Raw genomic sequence first — 22326 nt, forward strand, 5'->3', positions numbered from 1 at the left:
TTACTGAGCCAATGTGAACTTTTGTGGGTGGGACTAAACTTAGTATATGTTGCGAATGTAGCAACAAGCATGACTCAGCCTAAGAATAGGACACTAAGCGCTAAAAGGTATTTTATGTTTTTGCAATTCTTGTGCAGGTTTTGAAAAACCTTTAGTTTATCAGTTGGCTCAGGTCAGGATGATTCAAATGTTATACTTGTACACACATTACCTCAAAGGAGAAGTAAGTCAAAATAATAGTAAAATATTAGAAACACAAGTTCTCAAAAATAAACGTCAAACATGTTGTTTGTCCCTGCCCTCTAGAATGACACATAGAAGTGTTTTCTATCAGCAAGACAACATGGTTTTTCAATGCTTTCCAAAATGTCTTCAAACTGTTTCAGCAATAAAATTGTTGTATGTTCTCCATGGTTAAGCTTTGGTTAGGTTTAAGCACAAAAGAACTTGCTGGTCATGGTTACAAAAATATACCAGTAGGTTGTGGTTAGGGAATGACCATGTTCATGGTTTAAAGAAACCAACGTTGGGTCACAAGTGGCTCAGAGGGGTGAGGAAACCTAACTCTTCAAAGCCCCAACTCTAATTCCTCAGGCCAACATTTGCAAGGGTTAGGGTTAGGCATTCACTAACCCTAGTGGACGATGAGAATCCTGGGACCACAAGGAGAATACCAGTAGGACTTACTTACATGGCAGGCCTTATGGAACATCTTGAGTCTAGTCAGAGCACTTTATACAAATTGCTCAACAAGATCTTTTCTAGTACACCATAAGGCCGTATACAGACCAAATCAGGCGGTCCTCCCATTCATTTGAATGGGGGTAGTGCGTTTCGGCTGCGGGCTTTTGGGTCACTGTGGCTGAAGGCTGCGGTGGCCAATCACAGCCGGAGATCAGACTGATCAGAGCTGTTAACTCTGCTATGAGGGAGTACAAAGATGTTACTAGAACGTGGGGAGGACATTTCTCTTTGTTTGATAACATTAAAAATAAAGTTAGACTTTGCTGTCGGCTTCCTGATTCATTTTAAAAAAGACAAAAGAAAAACAGAGAGAGAGAAAGTTGAGAGCAAGAGTGAGAGAGAGAGAAAGCAGAGGTCGAGTGAGCTAGAGAGTGAATGAAGAGAGGGAGCGCTAGTAGTGAGAAAGCCGGTGAATCAGATTAATAAAATGTTATTTTCTGATTGTTTCACAGCGGTTACGTTCTAGAGCACAAATAAACATGCCCACAACCCCACACACCTCCACTCAATCCTGCGGTGGTGGGCCGAAACACCTGATTTGGTCTGAATTCGGCCTAAGACAAGATCCCCCTGAGAGGAAGACTGCAATGGTGTATGGCATTACATGTGATAGCTGGGGGACATAAACAGCAAAGACCCTGGACAAGAGTCTGACAGAAGAAACATACAACATCAGCCAAACACCAGACCAAGGACGCTCAAGAGAGGTCAAAGGTCATCAATCAGGAATCAATGGATAACCAGGAAAAGATCATGGAGGACATTCATATCTGACAAGAGAGACAGGGGCTGCCATCTCCCCCATATACAACAATGGGACCAAAGTTCTGTCTACATCTGTCACGTAATTATGCCTGAACAGCTCTATTTGCTGATGTGAACCGTGAGATTTGGTTGACAGCTCTGAAAAAGCTAGTATGTGGACGTTTGAGTTGAGATTTTGTCGCACACCAAGCTTACTGCACCTAGCCACCACTAACACAGCTTCAGTGTTGACTGAAAATGTCATCAGTCACAGTAAATAGGGCAAAATAACCTGGTAACCAGCTGACAAGAGGCCAGTATCAGACTCAGAGTGCTTACAAACTGGCCATTCGGTCTCAATATCAGACTAAAGGCTCAAAACATAGCACCATCTTAAATTATTTTGTGTTCAGTAATCTGAAACAGCAAAGTGAGGTGGGTCCAGAACAGACTTCAGACAGGGAATGTGTATTTATGTGGTGTTACACTGAAGGGGCACAGGGTTTGTCAAACAGTACAAAAACATTCACCATGCAATCTACACATAAAGCTACCGGGCTGAAAACACAAACACGTTTCTTACATTACATTACACTCTTATTTAAGCAGTTATCAGGAGATGTGTGGCCTTTGCTTTCTTGAAAATGCAAAAAAAACATGGAATAGTCATAATTTAATAGCCTGAAAAATTAGACAAAGAGCAACTTTTATCATGGAAAAGTATGGAAGTTTGGTGGAATAATCAGGGACCAAAGTAGTCCAGAGAGAGATTTCTACCCTAGCATTCTCACACCAGTGTATAACTCCTGCTAACACCGTCAGTGTGTGTGTGTGTGTGTGTGTGTGCGTGTGTGTGTGAAAGACATTTTTTGTGTGGTAATAGAGTTAATGCATGTGATGTGTATGACAATAAGACCAGCAGTATACTAGAAATGAAATTAAAGAGGAAAACAGTGTGGTTCACCTCCACAACAACATATCACTTTAATTACAAAATGCCTCCACAATATTCCAAATGTAGTTTACTTTAACCATACTCTAGCTGCTGTCCACTGATGTAGAAATAATCCATTTAAAACATGGTATGGAATGTTCAAAAACGCTGTGATTGAACAACAATCTCCAGGGTTTTGCAGACTCCTCAACATGCTGTTTGGTGAGTGAGTTAGGGAAGGTGTGTGATGTGTAAAGTATCTCCTTCCATTTTTTCACTTTCAGTTTTCACAGCTGTCAACTTGACAGCTGAGCTTTGCAGGTTGATTTCAAACTACTTTAATCCAGTTACTGTATGTGTGGACTTCCATGACTTTTTATTTTTATCATTGTGGATGTCATTTGTCAGGGCATTGAGGGCATCTACTTGCAATGCCAGCACAAGTGGGCAATGTCACTAATTTTGCCCGCTACTACCAATGTCTGTACAGCTGATACTATGCACATCACCACTCTGAAGCAGAATTCCATTAACATGAACTTCATGTCATTTGGAGTAGCCTAAATGCACCTTGGATAACGAAACAGTGTAATTTAGATTGCTAAATACAGGCTGCTTACGGTTATGAATAAATGTTATATACTGGGAACTAAATGTGCAATATTTTACAACTGTTCAAGAAAATAATCAAAAGTGCTGAAACTGACAACTCACCTATAGTGAAATATTCAAAAGCTACATACATAGGCACTAGTGGCTTTTAATGATGATTGATCATTATTTATTTTCTGCTACAACTACTACTACTACTGTCACAACTGCAGCTGAAAGGTAGTTGCAAGAGACTGCAAGTAGATAGACTGTAGATAACAGACTGCAAATATCACAGTTGGTGACATTTTTATTAACTGGAGAAAAACTACCAAATATAGCTGTGTTTTTGGTCCATGTGTGTGTGTACGCGAGAGCTTTCATTTGTTCTGGCCATTAGAAAGCAGGCAAGTATTGTGATGCACATCACCACTCTGAAGCAGTTTTCCTTTTAATTCATCACCATCTACTGTGTCACACTAGTCCAACTGTTGGCTGTTATGTGCCTATAAGCTGGTTTAGGAACAATAGTAATCATAAGACATGAAGAAGTTAATGCTGGAATCAGCCTTAATATCATTATTCATGTCTAAATACTACACAGCTTTGGGAGAATCTCCACACATGGTTATCACTTAAAACTAACTGACAAGAACAATATCACATCTGACATTGTCAGCATAAATGTTAAATATATCATTTTATCAATGATTTTGAGAATTTATTAAAAAACTTTTATCAGACAGAAACCATTCAATTGTTATGTACAACAGAGCTCCATGTATCTAGATAACTCAATTAAGCTTTATTAGTTGTATTACACATTACTGCTGCTGACTGTGTGTTTGTCTTTGCGCAAGTCAGAGGATGGTCTTATTAACCAGGTGTGTCTCAGTGGGCTGAGGAAATACGTTACACAAGGTATTTGACTCACAAGTACTGAAAATATGGGCATTGGGACAAAGCCTTTGTTGCGTTGCAGGAAGCTAATGTAAAGTGGGGCACCAGGTGAACTGTGAGAGCTAATCTCTGCTTTGAAAGTGGACACATGATGTTTTTGTAGTGATTTAGAGGAAGGAGGGAGGCTGCATTTGTTATGCAACATTTGGCCTAGATCTTTGATTAAAATCAATACTTTTAGATAAGACTCAGGTACAGCAGTATTGATACTTTTAGGATCAATCCACCTGCCACTAAAGATAAAGAGCTGTAAAGCAGGGTTCTCAGTGGGACACATGTGTTTTGTCAGTGATGGCCTCTACATCTGTCTCCCAGTTCTGCCCATGGAGGATCTCAGAACTGACCCTGTCCAGCAGCAATTGCAGCCCAACAGTGGAGGCTCCATGCTGGCTGCATTAGTTCTGTTCCTCTATTATCATAATTTCTACAGGACAGTGCATTTCTGCAGCAACTGCAATTCATAAATGCAGTAGACCAATGATAACATTTAAAATGATTTGAAAATGAAATAAAATATTCAGCAGCTACAGGGCCTGGTTCTCACTTCAAGTGTCTCCAGAGACAGTTCGGTGGATTGTTTAGATGAAAAGGAACATTTACATCCAAGCTGCCATGATTTTCTAGTCTGAGAATCAGCAACAGGATCAGTTAAGCTTACTGGTTGGCTGCTGCTGTTAACCACCATTTGACACTGGTGAGTAGAGGAAAGGGGATTTATAAGATTGATGGGCACTGTCAGCTTTCAGTCATTGTTTTAATTACACGTTGATATCAGTAAGTTGAATGGATTTCAAGTCCTGCTCTTTCATTTCAAGTATACTGCTGCCTTAAATGGATACCTGGCAAGGAGAAAGAAATGTGTGTGTGTGTGTGTGTGTGTGTGTGTGTGTTTGCTTATGTTTGTGTGTTCAACTCACAGTGCATAGTCAGGGATGATTTTCTTGGTGAAGAACTCTTCTACTCCTTCATCCACTCTGCCCATCCCCTCACTGGCCTCATTCTCTGCCTTTGACACTGGCTCCTGCAACAAAAAACACAATAACTTAACACACACCTTGCATTGTGTATGTCAGTGTCTGCATGTGTGCGTGTGCCTTCTATAGGAAGAAAACATAAAAAATGCAATATGTCTGTCTTTTCTTCACCATTTGTCAGAGAAACCAAATGTGAGTCACAAAATGCTTTACTGTGAACTGTGAGAGATGTTTTTGAATTGGTTCATTAACTTGCATCAGATAATCTGTCTTCAAATGTAAAAGCAAACACATTGGGCAACAGGAAGATGTCGATATGACTAAAGTCCAAAATCATTTTTAACACAGAATCTTGTGTAACTGTACCAAAGAAACAGATATTCATCAAAAACAATTTGATAATTTAGGCTACAATCTATGTAGAAAAGGCAAAAGAAAAATGAGTAACATTAAATGTAGATTACATGGTGGATAGAGAGATATGGGACTGTAAATTCTACAAAGAGCTGGAGGAGAGAGAATGTCACAAAAGTCAGGTGAACTTGAGCTATTTGTCTCTGACCAGAATCAGTCCTGAGGGTATTACTCACCTGTATGCAGATGACACTATTATTTACAGATCAAAATCTCTGTCATCAAATGAATGAAACTCAGTATTCACCTCAGCAGTTTTGATGCTGCACAGATTAACAAGCTACTTTTAATAAAAATAAATCTTACAGTACACTTCTTGCTTCAAAACCATAACTTGCTCAGCTGCACTGCAGCTTGTGAGATTTAGAATTTTAAGACAAAACATCACTTGGCTCTTGCTTGCCCTGTGAGCCAGTTTGATGGCCAGTGGTAGAAGAAGTATTCAGATCCTTTACTTAAGTAAAAGTACCAATACAGCAATGTAAAAATACTCCATTACAAGCAAAAGTCCTGCATGAAAAATCCTACTACAGTAAAAGTACCTAAGTATCATCAGCTTGAGTAGTGGTTTGGTTCCTCTGACTGATTATTATTATTATTATTAATACTGAAGCATCAATGTGTAAGCAGCATGTCACTGTTGTAGCTGCTGGAGGTGGAGCTAGTTTCAACTACTTAGCTAGTTTAGTCCAGTGGTTCCCAACCTAGGGGCCTCTGAGGGGTCATGAGATGACTAATGGGAGAGGAAAGAAGTCCTGATACAAAAATCTGTTTTCAGTGTTTGGACTTTTTCTCTAATCTTTGATTTTTGGTGAAATATTGGATCATTTGAACATTTATTGAAATGAAGTCATGTGAGAGATGTAAAGGGAAAAATCAAAAATCACTATTAACAACTCATAGACATCTGAAATGTGACCCCGACTACACTCTGCTTTTTGTAAGGCTTCAAAAGCCAAAAAGGCTGGAAACCACTGGTTTCATCTTTAACAATGTGTTGTATTTTAAAAGCTTGTTATATTATCCATTGTGTCAAATCATTATCTGAAAAGTAACTAAAGCTGTCAAATAAATGTAGTGGTGTAGAAAGTACAATATTTCCCTCTGAAATGTAGTGGAGTGGAAGTATAAAGTAGTATCAAATGGAAACACTCAAGTAAAGTACAAGTACCTCCAAATTGTACTTAAGTACTATACCGGATTAAATGAACTTAGTTACTTTGATGGCCTCCTGTCTGTTCCAGAGTCTACACTGAGGAGGAGGTGGTGACTGATTCTTTATTCTAATGGCAGTCAGACTTTAGAATGCCATATCCAATGTGATCAGGCTAGAGTAGTGCTCATCATGCCTCACCTTCCTTGCTTTCCATCATTCATTCATCCATGTATGCACCCATCTTCTCTACCTGCTCATTCTTTTCAAAAGAATACTCCATGCTCTTGTTTGCAGTGTGTGTGTACGTGTGTGTGTGAGTCAAAGATGCTATCACTAGCCAACATCATTAATCAAAACTTCTTCTTGTCGCCAATATCATAAAAAACTGTAGAAAAGAACATTTCAAAAATGGCAGGGCGATAACAAGTTGTATCATCGAATTTGAATATTTGTCAGAGCTGCTTGAAATTATACTGTTGTAATGAAAGTAGCCAATATGTTAAATCAACACTGTGTGTCCCACCTTGTCAATATTTATATTATACTAACTTCAGGGGTATTCAATTTAATACAATGTAGTATAATCATATATGAGGAGTATAACTTTTCAGCCCATGATGCAAATGAACACAATGGCTGTTGGCAAGTGGTAGAAAATAGGTAGGTGTGTCCCATGTTATGAACAGTCCTCTGTACTACTGAGGTGTCCCTGAGTGAGTACATCGGGCTGATATTTATACGTGTCCTTGTCTCAAGACTATTGGCTGATAATTGGTGACGTTCTCCTGACTGGACATACAGACTTTTAAGTGATAATCATAAGCCTGCTATGGAAATGGAACCTTAACAAAAACTGTCAACAACAACAAAAGCCTTAACTGCATGAACTATTTTCAGTAAAGTGAGTTCTGCAGTTAATCATTTAACAAGTTTCAGTGTTTCAAATGTTATATTAAATGCCAAATGTTCTGGCTCCATTGGTCTTTTAACAGTCTTTTAGTTGAGTTACAGAATCTTTTAGTTGAGTTTATGTCTTTTTGCTCAGAGTATGCCAAACTAAATTTGGACTGATTTCTTTTCAGTGTACAACTTTTGTTAAATTGTATATTTTATCATGTATAAGTACAGATAGCTCCTGATTATCAAAATCTAGTAGTGATAATTATACCAGCTGATTATAATGATTCAATGATGTCAATAACCTGCATGTTCTCATCTAAAGTCATAATTATATCAACATTCTTTCATTATAAATCTGAGAAAGTGAGACATTTGTATCTGTAAATGAGTTCATGTTTGGGGTTCACCCTAAAACATCTTGGTCATGATCCAGCTAACTGTCAATAAACTGCACATTTGCAGATTTGGGCTTAAGGAGGAGGACTCGTTGCTATGACAACAGTTACAGTGGGATTTTTAAGAAACTTTGAAGAACCAAAAAAATCCAGACTCTTGTCAAATTGTCAACATTCTAAACTGGATAACTCAGTTATCCACGTACAAAGAACGGGGCCCACGTCAACCCCAGAGTTGGCCCTATCTTTGTCTTCTCTGGTAGGCTGTGTTTTTCCCTTTGTGTCAGGAAGTTGGAGGGTGGAACTGAGAGCTTGTCAGAGATGCAGTAAACCTGAGTAGGCTGGGATCAGGAGCCTTTATCAGACCTGCAATATCCTCTCACTCTCTTCCCCTGGCTACCAACTGATGTTCTACTTTATTTGTGCTTTGTGTCTCCCACTCACACACTCCACACCACTCTCACAGACATTGCATACATAACTGACCTGCTCACAGACATTATTTCATATATTTAATTTTAATTATTTTCTTTATTTTAATTTTGCATCACTGAGCACACTTCTGAACCAGATTGTGACACCTTATGAAATTGTACAAATCTGTACAAAGATCCATTCTTAAAATGTGGCTAACACCAGATAAACACCAAAACATGTACTAGACAGTTACAGTAGACTGATTTCTAAACCATCAACCCAAACATTTCAGATAATTTTCAACATCAGTGCAACTGTAGATTAAAGACATTCTGTTGAGTTTTAAAAGGGATGTGCACAAGCTGCTGTGGACTAAGCAATAAGTAGCTTCGTTCAGGACAGTTGTCATGTGTAAGCATTATTCTAACTGGGTCAAGCCCAGTCTGCAGAAACTCACTTATAGCCCACTGGAGTTGCATTTGTTTGGATACAAAGCATTTTGCTGACCCTTTACATGTAGATAATTTTATTTCACACTGTTGCTCTGTCTCTTTCTGTATGTGGCAACACAGTCAAGGCTGGCTTTAACAAATCTATGATGTCACCAATTCAAAAATAAGATGATAAAGGCATTCTTCCTCTTCACAACGCTGAAAAACACTGTTCAAGTTCTTCTCTAAATGTTCCTACTAAGGTGAAAAGGCTACCTTGGCACCAGCCTGTCAGGTCACCAGAATATGAGACACACAGCAGAGACTAGCAGAAAACTAGCAGAGGGATTCAAGTGTAAGGGGAGGACAAAGTCAAGACAGTCATGATTAGTAATGGTGCAGTAGGAGGAAGAGTCAAATACAAGGACAATATCAGGACATTTTAAAGGTTATACATGGTTGTACAACAGGATAACAACCTCTACTTCCAAAGTATGAGTAGCCAAGACAGTAAACCATAATTTAGTGTGCTTCTGAATGATCATGCTACCTTGCAGCAGAGAGCACAAAGCAACAATAATGCTAGGTGAGCAGGAACAACAAAGACTGAGCAGTTCTGTTCAAATATCCAAAGTTTGTAATGACAACTGGATTCAGCGAGGAGAGTGAGTGTATTGTATTGCTGCTGAGCAGAGCAACATGGACACTGTATGTGTGGTAAAAACAGGAGGTTAATAGTGCCTTTTCCACTAACCTCACCATCGCCAAAACGACACATGATTCTCTGGGTCGAGTCCAGCTGAGGACCTTTTTTGCACATCGTTCACCTTGTCTCTCTCCTTCTTTTCTGTCATCACTCTACTGTCATAATCAATAAAAAAGCCTAAAACTACCACAAAAAATATTTTGAAAAACTGTTTGCATTAAAGATGGGAACAACTGTAGCCTCAGAATACTTGAAACACTACAAGACTAAAATTTCACAGATGAAAACTAGACCAAAAGTAACAATACCAAATGATAATGGACAAAAATGAATGTTTATTTTTGTCAAGGGACGAAAAACCAGGTGCCAAAATGAATACTTGAATGCTTCCAAGTCATAACAAATGGGACATTTTCCATTCGTGAATGCGGTATTTGTCTCCAGCTTTCAGCTCTCTCTATCTCTCTATCATCCAATGAAAGTAATGTGTCTCTCTTTCATTCTCTGCCACCTCCTTTACAGCCACCTGTCTCTATGCACTACATGCCAACATGGCACTTTGTAACACAATTGCTGGCTCTCTCTCTCTCACACACACACACACACATGCACGCACACACACACACACACACACACACACACACACACACACGCACACACGCACGCACAGATACACACGCACACACATACACTTGTTACCAAGGGGCAACAGAGCTGTCTCCACACACCAATCTGCACACCCACACAGCCATGTGGAGATGGATAGTTCTACATACAATAAGCAGACAAACAAAGCAACATGTAGTAGGCTGGTCTGGTTCAATTTAATCTGTGTCCATCAACCTTTGAAACCGTGTGAGTGAAGTTTCTACTGTCATGGCTAAACCTGTCAGTTATAAGATCAAAGCCTTTACAGTAACAAATGTTGATGCAGTCATGTTTATGCTTCCGTGGCTCTGCATTAAGCTGCTCACTGCTTGCCCAGCAAGTATGCTGTATTAACAGCAGGGGAGCCAACACAACTCCTCCCGTGGGTGCACAGGCAGCAGAGCCAGGGCAGCAGGACACTGCACACTGCTACAGGCCTGACTGGGCAGACTACAGCGGGTGGAAGTAAAGCTTTGTGTGGTGTATGTACATCTGGTTGTACCACACCTGTCCAACAGATGCCCTCAGTGAGTTTGCCGCCTTTGTGAACCACCTGACTGCCCTTGTAAGCAGGGGCTTTCCTCCATGGCTGCTGCTCATTTGCTTCCAGTTTCACAGTGTACAGGACAGTGAGCAGGTTCCCTCATGCATTTGCCAGATCCTCCTATGCTGCCTTGTGTTACAGCCATCTGTTACCATGCCTGCACATTTCCTTATTCTGATGACTATTAGCCTGCCTTTCCATCCTTATGAAAGGCTAACAAAATAATAATTATCTTTGTTAAAATGACTTCACCCCCTTTTTAGCAACTGACTTCAATGTCCTGTCTGAACTAATGTAGTATTGCCTTTTGTAATAAGATATTAAAAATGGGAACATTTCTTATTTATTTTTCAAGGTGACAGGAGGCTGGAGTCTCTCCAAGCACTCATGGTTAGAGTGGCAGATCTCCATTCCATCACAGTGATAATGGACACAGTCCTTGCATTTACACTATTCAGTTTATTAAGCATGAGAGGAAACCCAGTAGAACATGGGTAGAGAAGAAAACTCAGGATGGACTGGGAATAGATGCCCATCTTTCTGTCAAGCTTTGGAATTCTCCACATGCCAAAACGGTGTGCATGTGGCTCTAAAAAGAGTTTGGATTAAACTGTGTTTGTCTGCTCTGACAAAGGCAGCAATCGCTAGCATGCCAAGCTAACTGGCTTACTATCTACAGTAACGCAGCATTATCCAAAGGCGAGGGCCATGCCATTTGTTAACTATATTATATGGTTATGGGATAAAGGTAGAGTCAGTGATTCTGGAGAAAGATTGTTCAATACACATTCAGCAGGTATCACAGTCTGCTACCTGTCCATTCTGTGTGTGCGCTGAAAAAAATCTGGTGTTCATACATAACCTTGGCTCTGTAAATGGGAAACAAAGTGGCTTGGAGCGAGCCACACAACATTATTCCAGCCAATCAGCAGAGGGCATTCGTGCTCGTGCACAGGACAGTGGGGAGTCATGTGAAGACATGACCGTCTCCCGTCTCCAGCACCTGTTGAATGGAGGGGCAGGGCTGGTGAACTGGAGAGAGAGGCCGTGGCCCATTCACACAGAAGTGTTTTCTCACGGACGAATGGATCTGCTTCCATTTTATTAAATGTATCAGTCCACACTGAATCCCAGACAGTCTCACAGAGATCCCCTGTGTTTTTTAAGCACAGAGTCTGTTTCTGTCACGTTTAGTGAAGCGTAATCTGAGCAGGCAGCTGTTGGAATCACACAAATATCCCGATGTACATGTGTTTTCAACTTATTTACAGTTTCAATGAATCAAAAAATATAAACACTGTCGATTTCGAGCCAACATGCAAACTATTTTAGTTCAGTAAATTTCTGCTGTCAGTCAGCCTGTGGAAGGCAGTTTGTCCGGCTGCTGTCCTTTCAGCTCACCAGGAGCTGCAGCTGACAGATGACTGCTTCTGTGGACAGAGAAGCTGAACGCAGGTCGAGTGAGAAGTGGGGAGGCTGCAGAGAGACAGAGAGTGTGGATGGACTGTTGTGCTCACATGAGACAAAATGGTTTTTCCGCATGTGATAAAGTGTGAGAGAAACAGAAGTGACTCTACAGCTGACGCATCGCTCTGGATTCTGCCATATTTCTCTTTCGGTTGTTGCCTTGGCAATATGCGTCCATGAATTTGGGGGCGGAGCTCCTGGAGGGGCACGAAGGGAGGGGTGTATTTGTTTGGGTGTTTAGTTCAAATATCAACAATCTTTGTCCAGAATGACTGACTCTACCTTTAAGTTAGAAAATGACCTGTCCAGGACAGGAACATTTACCAAGATGCAAACATTACTATATCAGAGTTTAGAGTAACAACAGCTTTTTATTTGGTTTGGTGAAGTTCCACCAACTCAACCAAACTTGCATTAGACTGAGTGACGTTTACCAAACTCATCTGTTATTCCTCAACATCACATCCCTTTCTCTTGTAAAAGTGAAGCATACGGTTTAACAATACAAACATTAAAGGACCAGTGTGTAGGATTCAGTGGCATCTAGCAGTGAGGTTGTAGATCGCAACCAACTGGATACTTTTCCCCTCCCCCTCCCCTTCCAAGTGTGTAGGAGAACCTACGGTGGCTGCAAATCTTGCAAAAAATGTGCAAGGCCCTCTCTAGAGCCAGTGTTTGGTTTGTCCGTTCTGGGCTACTGTTGAAACATGGCGGTGCAACATGGTGGGCTCAGTGGAAGAGGATCCGCCCCCTATGTAGATATAAAGGGCTCATTCTAAGGTAACGAGAACACAATAATTCTTATTTTCATTATACACTAATGAAAACATATTTATGAATATTACATTCCATTTCGGCTAAATTCTACACTCTGCACCTTTAAAGCATAAATCTAACCACTGTGTTGCTTTTCCAAGCATGTTTTTAAAAGTACATCTCAAACCATTTTGTGCATATTAAAGACCATTTTATGGGCTATTTGTTTTAAAACAAATGAGCTGGAAGCATGAAAAAGTCACCTGCCGACAGAGTTTTCAATTAACTCACAGGCTGTGTCCTAAATCACTCCCTATTTACTATATAGTGCACTATATTTACACTCCGCCATTTTATTTGAGTGTCCGAATGCTGAGTGTGTAAATATATCCTCTATATAGTACCCTCAAAGTTCCACAATGGAATGAAAAAAGTAGTGCCCGTGGCATGTACATTACCATCTGCTAACAATCCCACAATGCAATGCTCCACATTTAAAGATGTGAAAACTACCGTCATGCGACTCTACAGCTGATGGTGATGACAATGATGAGTTAGTGTCCAAAATCCTGATTTGCTGCTCATTACTATTTAGTGTCTATTATATAGGGAATGGTGAATGAGTGAATAAGGGAGTGATTTCGGACACAGCCACAAAGCTTTAGCATTAGAATTAGCTTTGCTAGCTAGCTACAGCTGATAAATCTGCCAGCAACAGCCGTCATTTCAGACAAAATAAATTCACAGTTGTTGGCTAGAAATGAGAAGCCTGCTTTTGTTTACTTCTGTGTGAAATAGAAAAAGTAATGTTTTAAAAATTACAAAAAATTTTGAGTGGTAAATCTGCCATAAACTGCATACGAGCAACAGTAAACTAAGGGGGGTGGGGCTTAGCAAATGATCAGTTGTTACTGTGTATATTCAGCATAAAAGCACTGCACCACCATGTGAATTAGTATTATTTGTACAGTCCAGCCTGTAAGAATTCTCCTTCAAGACAATAAGGCATACATTTTTGGAAAACATGCTCTGAACATTGTCAGATATAGTAGAGAGCCACTTGCAAATATTTGAGGGGGATCTAGATTGTTTGGTTTACGTGGATTATTTTAGCCTCTGTAAATGCAGGTCATGTTCATGATTGGCTGCTATATACAGTCCAACAAAACAGTAATGACTCAACAAAGCCCCTGTTTTGTTAAGTACAAAAAAGTCAGACCTCACTGCAATACTTAAACAGGCCTTGTTTGTGTCATTGTGGAACAATGTTCTTCAAGGGACCATAAATGTTTTATGTAGAACCATTTGAGCATGATGCTATAGAGAACCTTTGTAAAAAGGTTGCTTTTAGCGGCAGAGAGGATTCTGGTTTGGTACAAGCCTCAAGAAAAATCTTCTGCTACACAGATCCCTTTTGGCTAACACCATCAGCTTGCTATGCTGAGTTGCCTTTTTTCATTTTTCGTTCCTTAAATCATTACAGTTTTATGGCAATAGTATAGCAAAACCACTGCCTCATGCTAAAAACGTTTGGAGCCCCTTCAGATCTAGGGAAAATATAAGGGACAAAATAAAACTATTTTTTGCATTCCCCTTGTTTGATAAGGCACAAGTGCCCATTAATCAGCTGTCTGTGGATTCACTTCCTCCTCTGGTTCTTACTGCAAACAGCAGCTTGTGGAAGTGATGGATATGGCTATTCAGTTTACAAGTTGTCATTTTGACAGGAAGTGTAAAACTAGTAATCATGCTAACTCTCTCACAGAATAATATAAGGCTCAACCTCGCAATTAGAATTAGTGAAGCAAAATCATCATCATTTGGAGTCATTTTTAAGGAGAAAATGTCCAAATTTTCTGGATTCAGCTTCTCAAATGTGAATATTTTCTGGTTTCTTTACTCCTCTATGACAGTAAACTGAATATCTTTCGGTTGTTGGACAAAACAAGACATCTGACAGCAATCAACATTTTTCACCATTTTATGGACCAAATAACTAATTGAATGATCAAGAAAATAAACGGTACATTAATCAATAGTGAAAATAATGGTTAGTTGCAGCCCCGAACACAGTAATGGCTAGTAAGTGTGACAACGTGTTGTTGGGCCATAAATAGCTAAGTACAGGGACCCACACCTACTCATCACTCACTGACAGTGATGACTGATCAGAACCCAGACTGAACATCATCTACTGTTTCTTACTGAACCAAAAAACTAGGTTGATTGTGATGAAAAACATCAAGCAGTTGCTGACATTAATACTAAAAGAGCAAATGAGAAAACACAAGGTCACCACAGATGAAGAGAAATCCTCTTTTCCATTTACACTGTGACAGCACAGAGAAAGAGACCCCCATTTATGTGAAAACATGAATAATTGAGTTAGTGAAAGCATTCCCAGGAGAGAGAGAGATAGACAGAGAGAGAAAGAGATCAGCACTGGGAACAACCCAGGGAACACCACTCCCAAAATGCATGTGCCTGTTCTCACTCACTCGCACGTGCACATGCACGCAAACGCACAAGCACACGGACACATACACACACACACACACTCAGCACAACTACATTGGATCTAGAGAATGCAAAGAGAAAGATGGCTACCATTATTACTACAGCATCATAGAAATCATGAGCAAGAGCCACGGAGAGTGAGAGAGGATGGAGAGAAGAAAGATAGATAGATAGATATATAGATAGATAGATAGAGAGATGACTGTAATGTGGATATTTTGCTGCATTAACCTAAAGATTCCAACCATCCAACCATATATGCAGTAGACCTCCATCCTTTCATTCCTCCTCTCTCCACTATTTTTTTCTATCATGTTGTTTTCATTTTCTACATTTCCATCGTTTTCTCCTCGGGGATTTCTCTGTAGTCGTGCAATTACCTTCCTACCTCATCTAACCTTCCCTCCATCATTCATCCATCTCTTTTTTCCTCATATCTCTCATCTTTCCATCCCTCGCTCTTGCTTTCTACCTTTCACTGGGGCTGTATTTTACTGTGCATATATGCTTGTATAAAGCACATTTTGTATGCGCATGTATTGTGTGTGAGTGCAAATCCTGATTAGCATGATTATAAATGTATATATGTTTATGTGTGTATGGATACAAATGCTCTGTAATTTCTGCATGCTCAATCAAATTGTGAATGTGTTTTCTTACCTGGGGCCTGGAGGAGGGGGGCAGTGTATGTGTGCGTCGTGGCCGTGGTCGGGAGGCGGTGTAGTGCCTTAGAGTCTGTCCCTGGGTGGGTAGAGGCTCCATGGGAGAAGCGGGGTATCCAGAGCCAGGGAGGGGGCCTGGGCTGAGGCCGCAGCCGGGGAAGGGAGCCTCTCGTCTGGGTAAGCCTCCGCGGCTGGCAGCCTCCTCTGGAGCTCGAGCAGAGATGGAGTAAAGGAGGGGGAGACTGGGAGGAGGAATGAACGATGCTCCTCTCGCTCCTGATATTGCTGCTGCAGCATCCACCGCTGCCACCTCCCCCTCCCTCCGCCGCCACCCCCTCCGTCCCGGGGGGGAGGGGGACGGAGAGGTGGAAGGGGAAGGGGAGGGGCTTGAGGCCATGACTGACAGGGGGGTTGCTGTCGGCAACCAGGGAAAGCCACTCCTTCCTCCTCCTTCGTCTCCAGTGCCTCCTCCCCTCTCTCTCTCTGCTCCTCTGTCCCTGGTCTGCTGCTCCAAGTCTGCATCCAAGAGACCTGAGAGTGAAGCAGAATGACTGATGAGAAGAGAGGCACAAAGAGAGATGATGAAAGAGAGAAGGATGGAGGGAGGATGGGAGGGAAAGATGGGGAATCCAGCCCACGCAGTAAGCATGCTTTTCACTGGGATGTATGTATATCTAGGGCAAGCAGAGCTGTATAGGGAAGACATGGGGAGAATGGAGAGAGAAGAAAATGGGTAAGAGGGAGAAGGAGGGGGTGTCAAGAGACCAGGATAGAGGGGGAGGAGAGAATAGGCAAGGAAAATATAGGGGGGTGGGGGGGCAGAGAAGAGCATACAAGAGAGAAATAATCAGTTAAGCATAGACATGCAGAGAGGAAACAGAGAAGGAGCAGAGCAGCAGATGGATGCTGCAGTCACACTGTACTGCACACAGAAACGCAGCTATCAGCCTGTCACACACAGCTAACACTGTTATACACACAAGGAAAGGTAGAATACAGTAGGGTTAATCCCATATTTTTATAACACGGTTTCAGTTTCAGGGTCCCTACATATTTCAGAGGCCCTTGAAATGCAAACTGATGAAAACATTTTTGGAAATAAAATGATCAAATTTAGATTCTTTGTAAAGATACTTCATACAAGATCGACCTAATTCTTTTTATGACCTCTGTCTGTCAAACACAGGTATACAGAAACAACATTATGCTATACAACGTATCATTTTGTTTGACTATTGCTTCTTTTAAACCTATCATCCTATATAACAAAAGGAGCAGGGCTGGGAGCTGGGGTGCCCCAAATTCCCTCCCTCCTTCCTCTTCATCCCCTCCTCCATCTTCTCCCCATCTCCTCTCTCCCATGGTGAAAGTCACTGGTGTGAAAGTAAACAGGCCATGCTCCAATTAGCCAAACAGCACTGTGTGTCTGCCACGGAATGGTTCAGCGTGGCACAGCACACATGTAGAATATAACAGGATAAGATGAAATAACATGATAGGAGGTTAAGCTCTATACCTCAGCTCTGAGGACAAACAGGATCGCTGAGGTAGCAGACCAGAATTAAGTACATTATTTCATATTCATATTCCATAAGAAGTCTATTTTTTTAACGATGCAATAACCAATGTAGTCTCTCACACTATTACATTCTTCTTAATTCTAGAATCTATTTCATTATTTATCAAACAGTATGCAAACTGGTTTTCTCTTAGTGCCACTCTCTGAACATGTTAACAGTTGTAGCTGGTCTACTGTCAGTAAGTTGTGTTACATACAACACTTTGATATGGAGATCAGCAAGTGTCTTCTAGAACAAAAAAATAATGAATACATCTGTGCACAACACCTAATTTATGCTCTCCTGTTACTAATGAATACTCTCAAATTACTTAATCTGTACTACAATTTTAGGGTACTTGTACTTTTCTTGAGTATTTCAATTTGATGCTACTTTGTACGTCAACTCCTCAATATTTCAGAGGGAAATATTGTACTTTCTACTCCACTACTTTTATTTGACAGCTTTAGTTACTTTTAAGATGAAGATTTATCATAAATTAACATAATGATTAGCTTATAAATTACACTGCATTATTAAAGATTAAACCAGTGGTTCCTGAACGTTTTGGCTTGTGGCCCCTCACAAAACATCGGTGTGTATTTGTGTCTCTTTGTCATGTTTCAGATGTCTTTGAGTTGTTGTTGAGACATTTCCCTTCACATGGTTTTACTTAAGTCACTGTTTGAGGATTAAAGAGCTAAAATTCTCCAATATTTCACAAAAACACAAAGTTTAAAGAAAAGTTCTGAAAAATGAAGCAGATTTATGTAGCAGAACAGTTTTTTCTTCTTTCCTACCCAATCTATCATCTCAAGACCCCCCAGATTTATCTTGTGAACCTTGTTAAGCAGTTCAAACTAGCTCCACCTCGAGCAGCTACAACAATAAAATGCAGCTTATGCATTGACTCATCAGTATTAACAATGTACTTTGTTAAATGTATTACAGAATTTAATTTCTTCATATTAACCTAATCAGATGAACACATTCATTACATTTGTCCTTGTCTCCTCCACACTTTTCTCATCTTTTTCCTTCCACGACACCTGCTAGGCTCTGTACTTTTGTATTGTGGGATGTACAGAACCAGAAAATGCATGCAAATGATACATAACTGAACTGAATTGAATTGAATTGAACTGAGAGAGGCAGAGACACAGACAGAGATGATTGGGTGATATAATAATTGTGGTTGTATCTTACTCTTAATTGAAGGGGCAGGCCTCAGGCTCTTGGAGTGGAAACTATTTCTCCAGAATGCTGGACTGTACTGGTGATGGAGAGAGTAAAAGTAACAACAAATTGAATGCATTGCAGTGAATAACAGAATGAATGGCGCGATAGATGGATGTGTGTCCCATACGTCGTCAGTGGGGAAGTCGCCATCGACCAGGCGGAGTTCTGGGATGCTGTTTCTTTGAGTGTTGCTTGAATTCTCTTTGATAATGCAATCCTGGACAGTAAAGAAAGAAAACACTACCGGTAATGAGTGCAAACATATTCACACAAAAAATAGGTGATCATGTTTTCATGTTAATCTGTGGAAGAACTGTAGTGAAAAAATGAAAACATGTAGAACATTAAGTAAAGTTCAAACAAATCTTTAAAAATAACACATTGAACAGATATAGAATGAATGAACAAAGAGGTGGAATAATATGATTTGGTACAATGTATCTTTTTGACATACCATTTTGTCCTGTGCCATTTCCAGATCTTGTTGTAGCTGTTCACAGATGCTTTCAGCCAGAGAGACACTTAATGTCTGTCTTAGTTCACTGGATGGATGAAACAAGAGAGGACATAACATTAGAAACCAATCAGGCAGTTACAGTAATACAGATTGATGTTAACAGTTTATAATATTTGATCATTAAAATCTATATGATGTGGGCAGGTTGCTGACCCAGCAATTCAAACTTTAATGCACAGTTATCATATATTCAGGTTCATATTTGGGATTTGGGGTTAACTGATACAGGCTGTTGAAGGATGGCATCAAAACTAATGGTATCTGATATTTTGTCAATACCTTTAAATTAAAAAATGTGTGTATTCAGGGTTTTGCCAACACTTTTATTCTCGTGATGTTGAATTAGCACTGAAACCATGGGACACTACAAAAAGTGTGGATCTGTACAGTCATCACTACTGTATTGGAAGTACCAGTACAGGTTTGGGTCCAGGATATAGATACTGTGTTCAAAGATGGTGCCCCACTCACTCCTATGAAAGTTGCTTAGTGGTTGCATACGCCAGAACAGTCTCTATAGGCTTTCTCAAGCCTCTGCATTTTAGGGTCCGTAGAGCATTTGCACTAGAGTCCTCCAGCTTCCTTCTAGTAGCCATGTTGAGTGACTTCCTGTTGGCCTCCCTCACACAGAAATGAGTTGAAACAATTTACTCATACGACTCTTCTACACTTTCCAAATGTTATTGGACTGTATGGATCACATTTTTCAGTTTTGAAAATGTACCATTTTATGGCTGCTCCTTATCTAATTATTGAGTATAGGAGAAAAAAAAGCTTTTTGGGCCAGTGTGTGTCTTGTGATGCTGCTGGAAGTTGCAATACCCCGTCTGGCTACTGCACCAAAATCTCCTCACAGCCTAGCACCATTCCTGGGACTTTGTTTAGCCTAGCTTTGTACAAAGACTGGAGGCAGAGGGAAACTGCTAGCCTAGCTTCATGAAGGGGAAACAAATATGTCTTTTATGAGCTCCTAAGCTGCCATTTTTGTTGTATATCGTTAGCTAGCAAGTTAATGACATATCATTGAGTCACTTGTGCTTTGTCCAAATTATGAATGACTATGATGACAGGACTTTATATAGTAACTGTGTCCACCAGCAGCCAGTTGCACCAGCTGTTCATAAATGTAAATATTAGTATCACTAAATTCAAACGGGTTGCACCATAAACTAGTTGTAACATAGAGATTAGTAATGACTAAATATTGGCACCCAGTAACTGCAGGTGGTGCTAATTATGTAGTTAACCAACAGTTAACCAACTGACAAAATGTCAGCTTGCTAAGACTGAAATGACACTGTCTTACATAAATGTTATTACCGCAGTCTGTTGCTGATGATCTGCCCAGTCTTCTCCACTAGAGTGCTTCTCAGGAATGTGTGTGCCTGCCTGCTTCTCTTGGACACACACTCTGACACACACTCGCACACACTTGACCGGCGGACCACTCGTGGACACACTCCCTCTGCACACCTCATCAGGCCTTGAGCCAGTTCCTGGAACACAGAAACTGGGATCTGAGTGTGGCCAAGACCGAGCATCATTAGTCTGAGTGGAGACTGAGGGAAATATCCATTAAGGTGAAATTGGAACAGGAAATCACCAGTGCGGTTGTGCATTTATATAGCGTCTTTCTAGTCTTCTCAAAGCGCTTTACACTAAATGCCAACATTCACCCATTCACACACACATTCATACACTGAATGTATTCAGTGCCAACCTGCTCAGTGTATGACACTTCAGCTTGGACATCATATTGTAGCAAATGCAGGGGCAGCTAGGAATTGAACCCATATGGAGTTTTGGGGGCGTTTCTATATGAGCCTATTTGTGCATGAGCAGATCAATGTAGGAAAAGTGAGCTTTATCAATGCCCATTATGTACAGCTGTGCGTATTTTAAAGTATTTTCTTCTTTAAAAGCATATTAACTAATTGTTACAATTTAAAGGGAAGACAGCAGTGTGTACAAAGTGACATCCACACTATTTGCATAAAATGGCTCAACCAAAAGGATGCTGAACAGAAGATGGTTTTCTGGAAAAAACAAATCACTAAATGTCACCACTATGTACACTTATAAAAGGTTTGTGTCCTTCCTGTCAATCCTTATCTTAGCATCTTGGTTTACTGTTTCATTACCTGTGTGTTAACTACTGTTATCTTCAATGCAAAAATATCAGGGGGGCTGGGAAGATGTGGGATAAATAAACTTTAACTGTGCATAGAAAACCATCCAAAGACAAGTGCCACAGCCATCGCCTTATCCCTGTACTGTAATGCAACACATTGGGCCCTATTTTTCTGAAATAGGGTGCAGGGGCAGATCGAAGTCTTAATCCCTGGCACATTTGGGTGTGACGACTGACCATTAACATTGGCACTACCCAGGTACAGCCAGGCCTAACCCTAACCCTGCAGTTCTACTTCTTCTCTGCATATTTGAACATCCTTATTTATGCTTTTAAGTATATACAATAATCCTTAAATAAACAGATAACAAATTGGGTTTGGAAAGTTGCTGGTTAGTGTTTGAAAAGTGTGCAACTTTTATCACTGTTTCATAAAAATATTTAAATGATGAATGGAGATATCCAAGCTGTGCCAGTTGTGCATAAAGTGAACAGGACTGCACAGGACCTCCAGTTGTCAGAGGCTATTTTACACACTGATATATGGATACACGTCCATGCGCAGAACTGACTGGTTCAAATAGTTTGAGACTTGGCTGCAAGAAGCAAAACTGAAAGCTCACTTGTGACCTGACAGAAAAATAATAATTCTCTAAACTCAGTTTGAAGTTTTATTTCCTGAGGACAGCTGCGTTACTTCAAATTATATTGTTAAATTTGGAATCTGTGAATAACAGATTTCCAGCCTGATGTTTATAAAATACAGAACATTAATGACCTTAGATCCTGACCGATCCTGTCACCGTGTCAGAAGATTTAAATTATTAATGAAGTTACCTCTGCTGTGCCGTCCATGCATAAAATGATGTACAGTCCCTCTCTCAAATCAGAGACTGTAGATGAAACACATGTATCATTTG

At 40.3% G+C, this 22326-nt stretch overlaps 1 protein-coding gene across 3 annotated transcripts in view; it reads right to left on the bottom strand.

The window, feature by feature from the left end:
- The window catches only part of carmil2 (capping protein regulator and myosin 1 linker 2), a 61041-nt gene that overhangs the window by 13958 nt on the left and 24757 nt on the right, over nucleotides 1-22326 (bottom strand). For all 3 annotated transcript variants that reach the window (XM_067588695.1, XM_067588696.1, XM_067588694.1), the window contains exons 27-32: nucleotides 20596-20771; nucleotides 19213-19300; nucleotides 18886-18975; nucleotides 18726-18792; nucleotides 15959-16491; nucleotides 4891-4994 (exon numbers count right to left, since the gene is read on the bottom strand). In XM_067588695.1, the coding sequence (XP_067444796.1) occupies nucleotides 4891-4994; nucleotides 15959-16491; nucleotides 18726-18792; nucleotides 18886-18975; nucleotides 19213-19300; nucleotides 20596-20771 (1058 nt within the window). The remainder of the gene's footprint in view (nucleotides 1-4890; nucleotides 4995-15958; nucleotides 16492-18725; nucleotides 18793-18885; nucleotides 18976-19212; nucleotides 19301-20595; nucleotides 20772-22326) is intronic.

Source organism: Thunnus thynnus, chromosome 5 (genome assembly GCF_963924715.1).
Source record: "Thunnus thynnus chromosome 5, fThuThy2.1, whole genome shotgun sequence".
Taxonomy (NCBI): domain Eukaryota; kingdom Metazoa; phylum Chordata; class Actinopteri; order Scombriformes; family Scombridae; genus Thunnus; species Thunnus thynnus.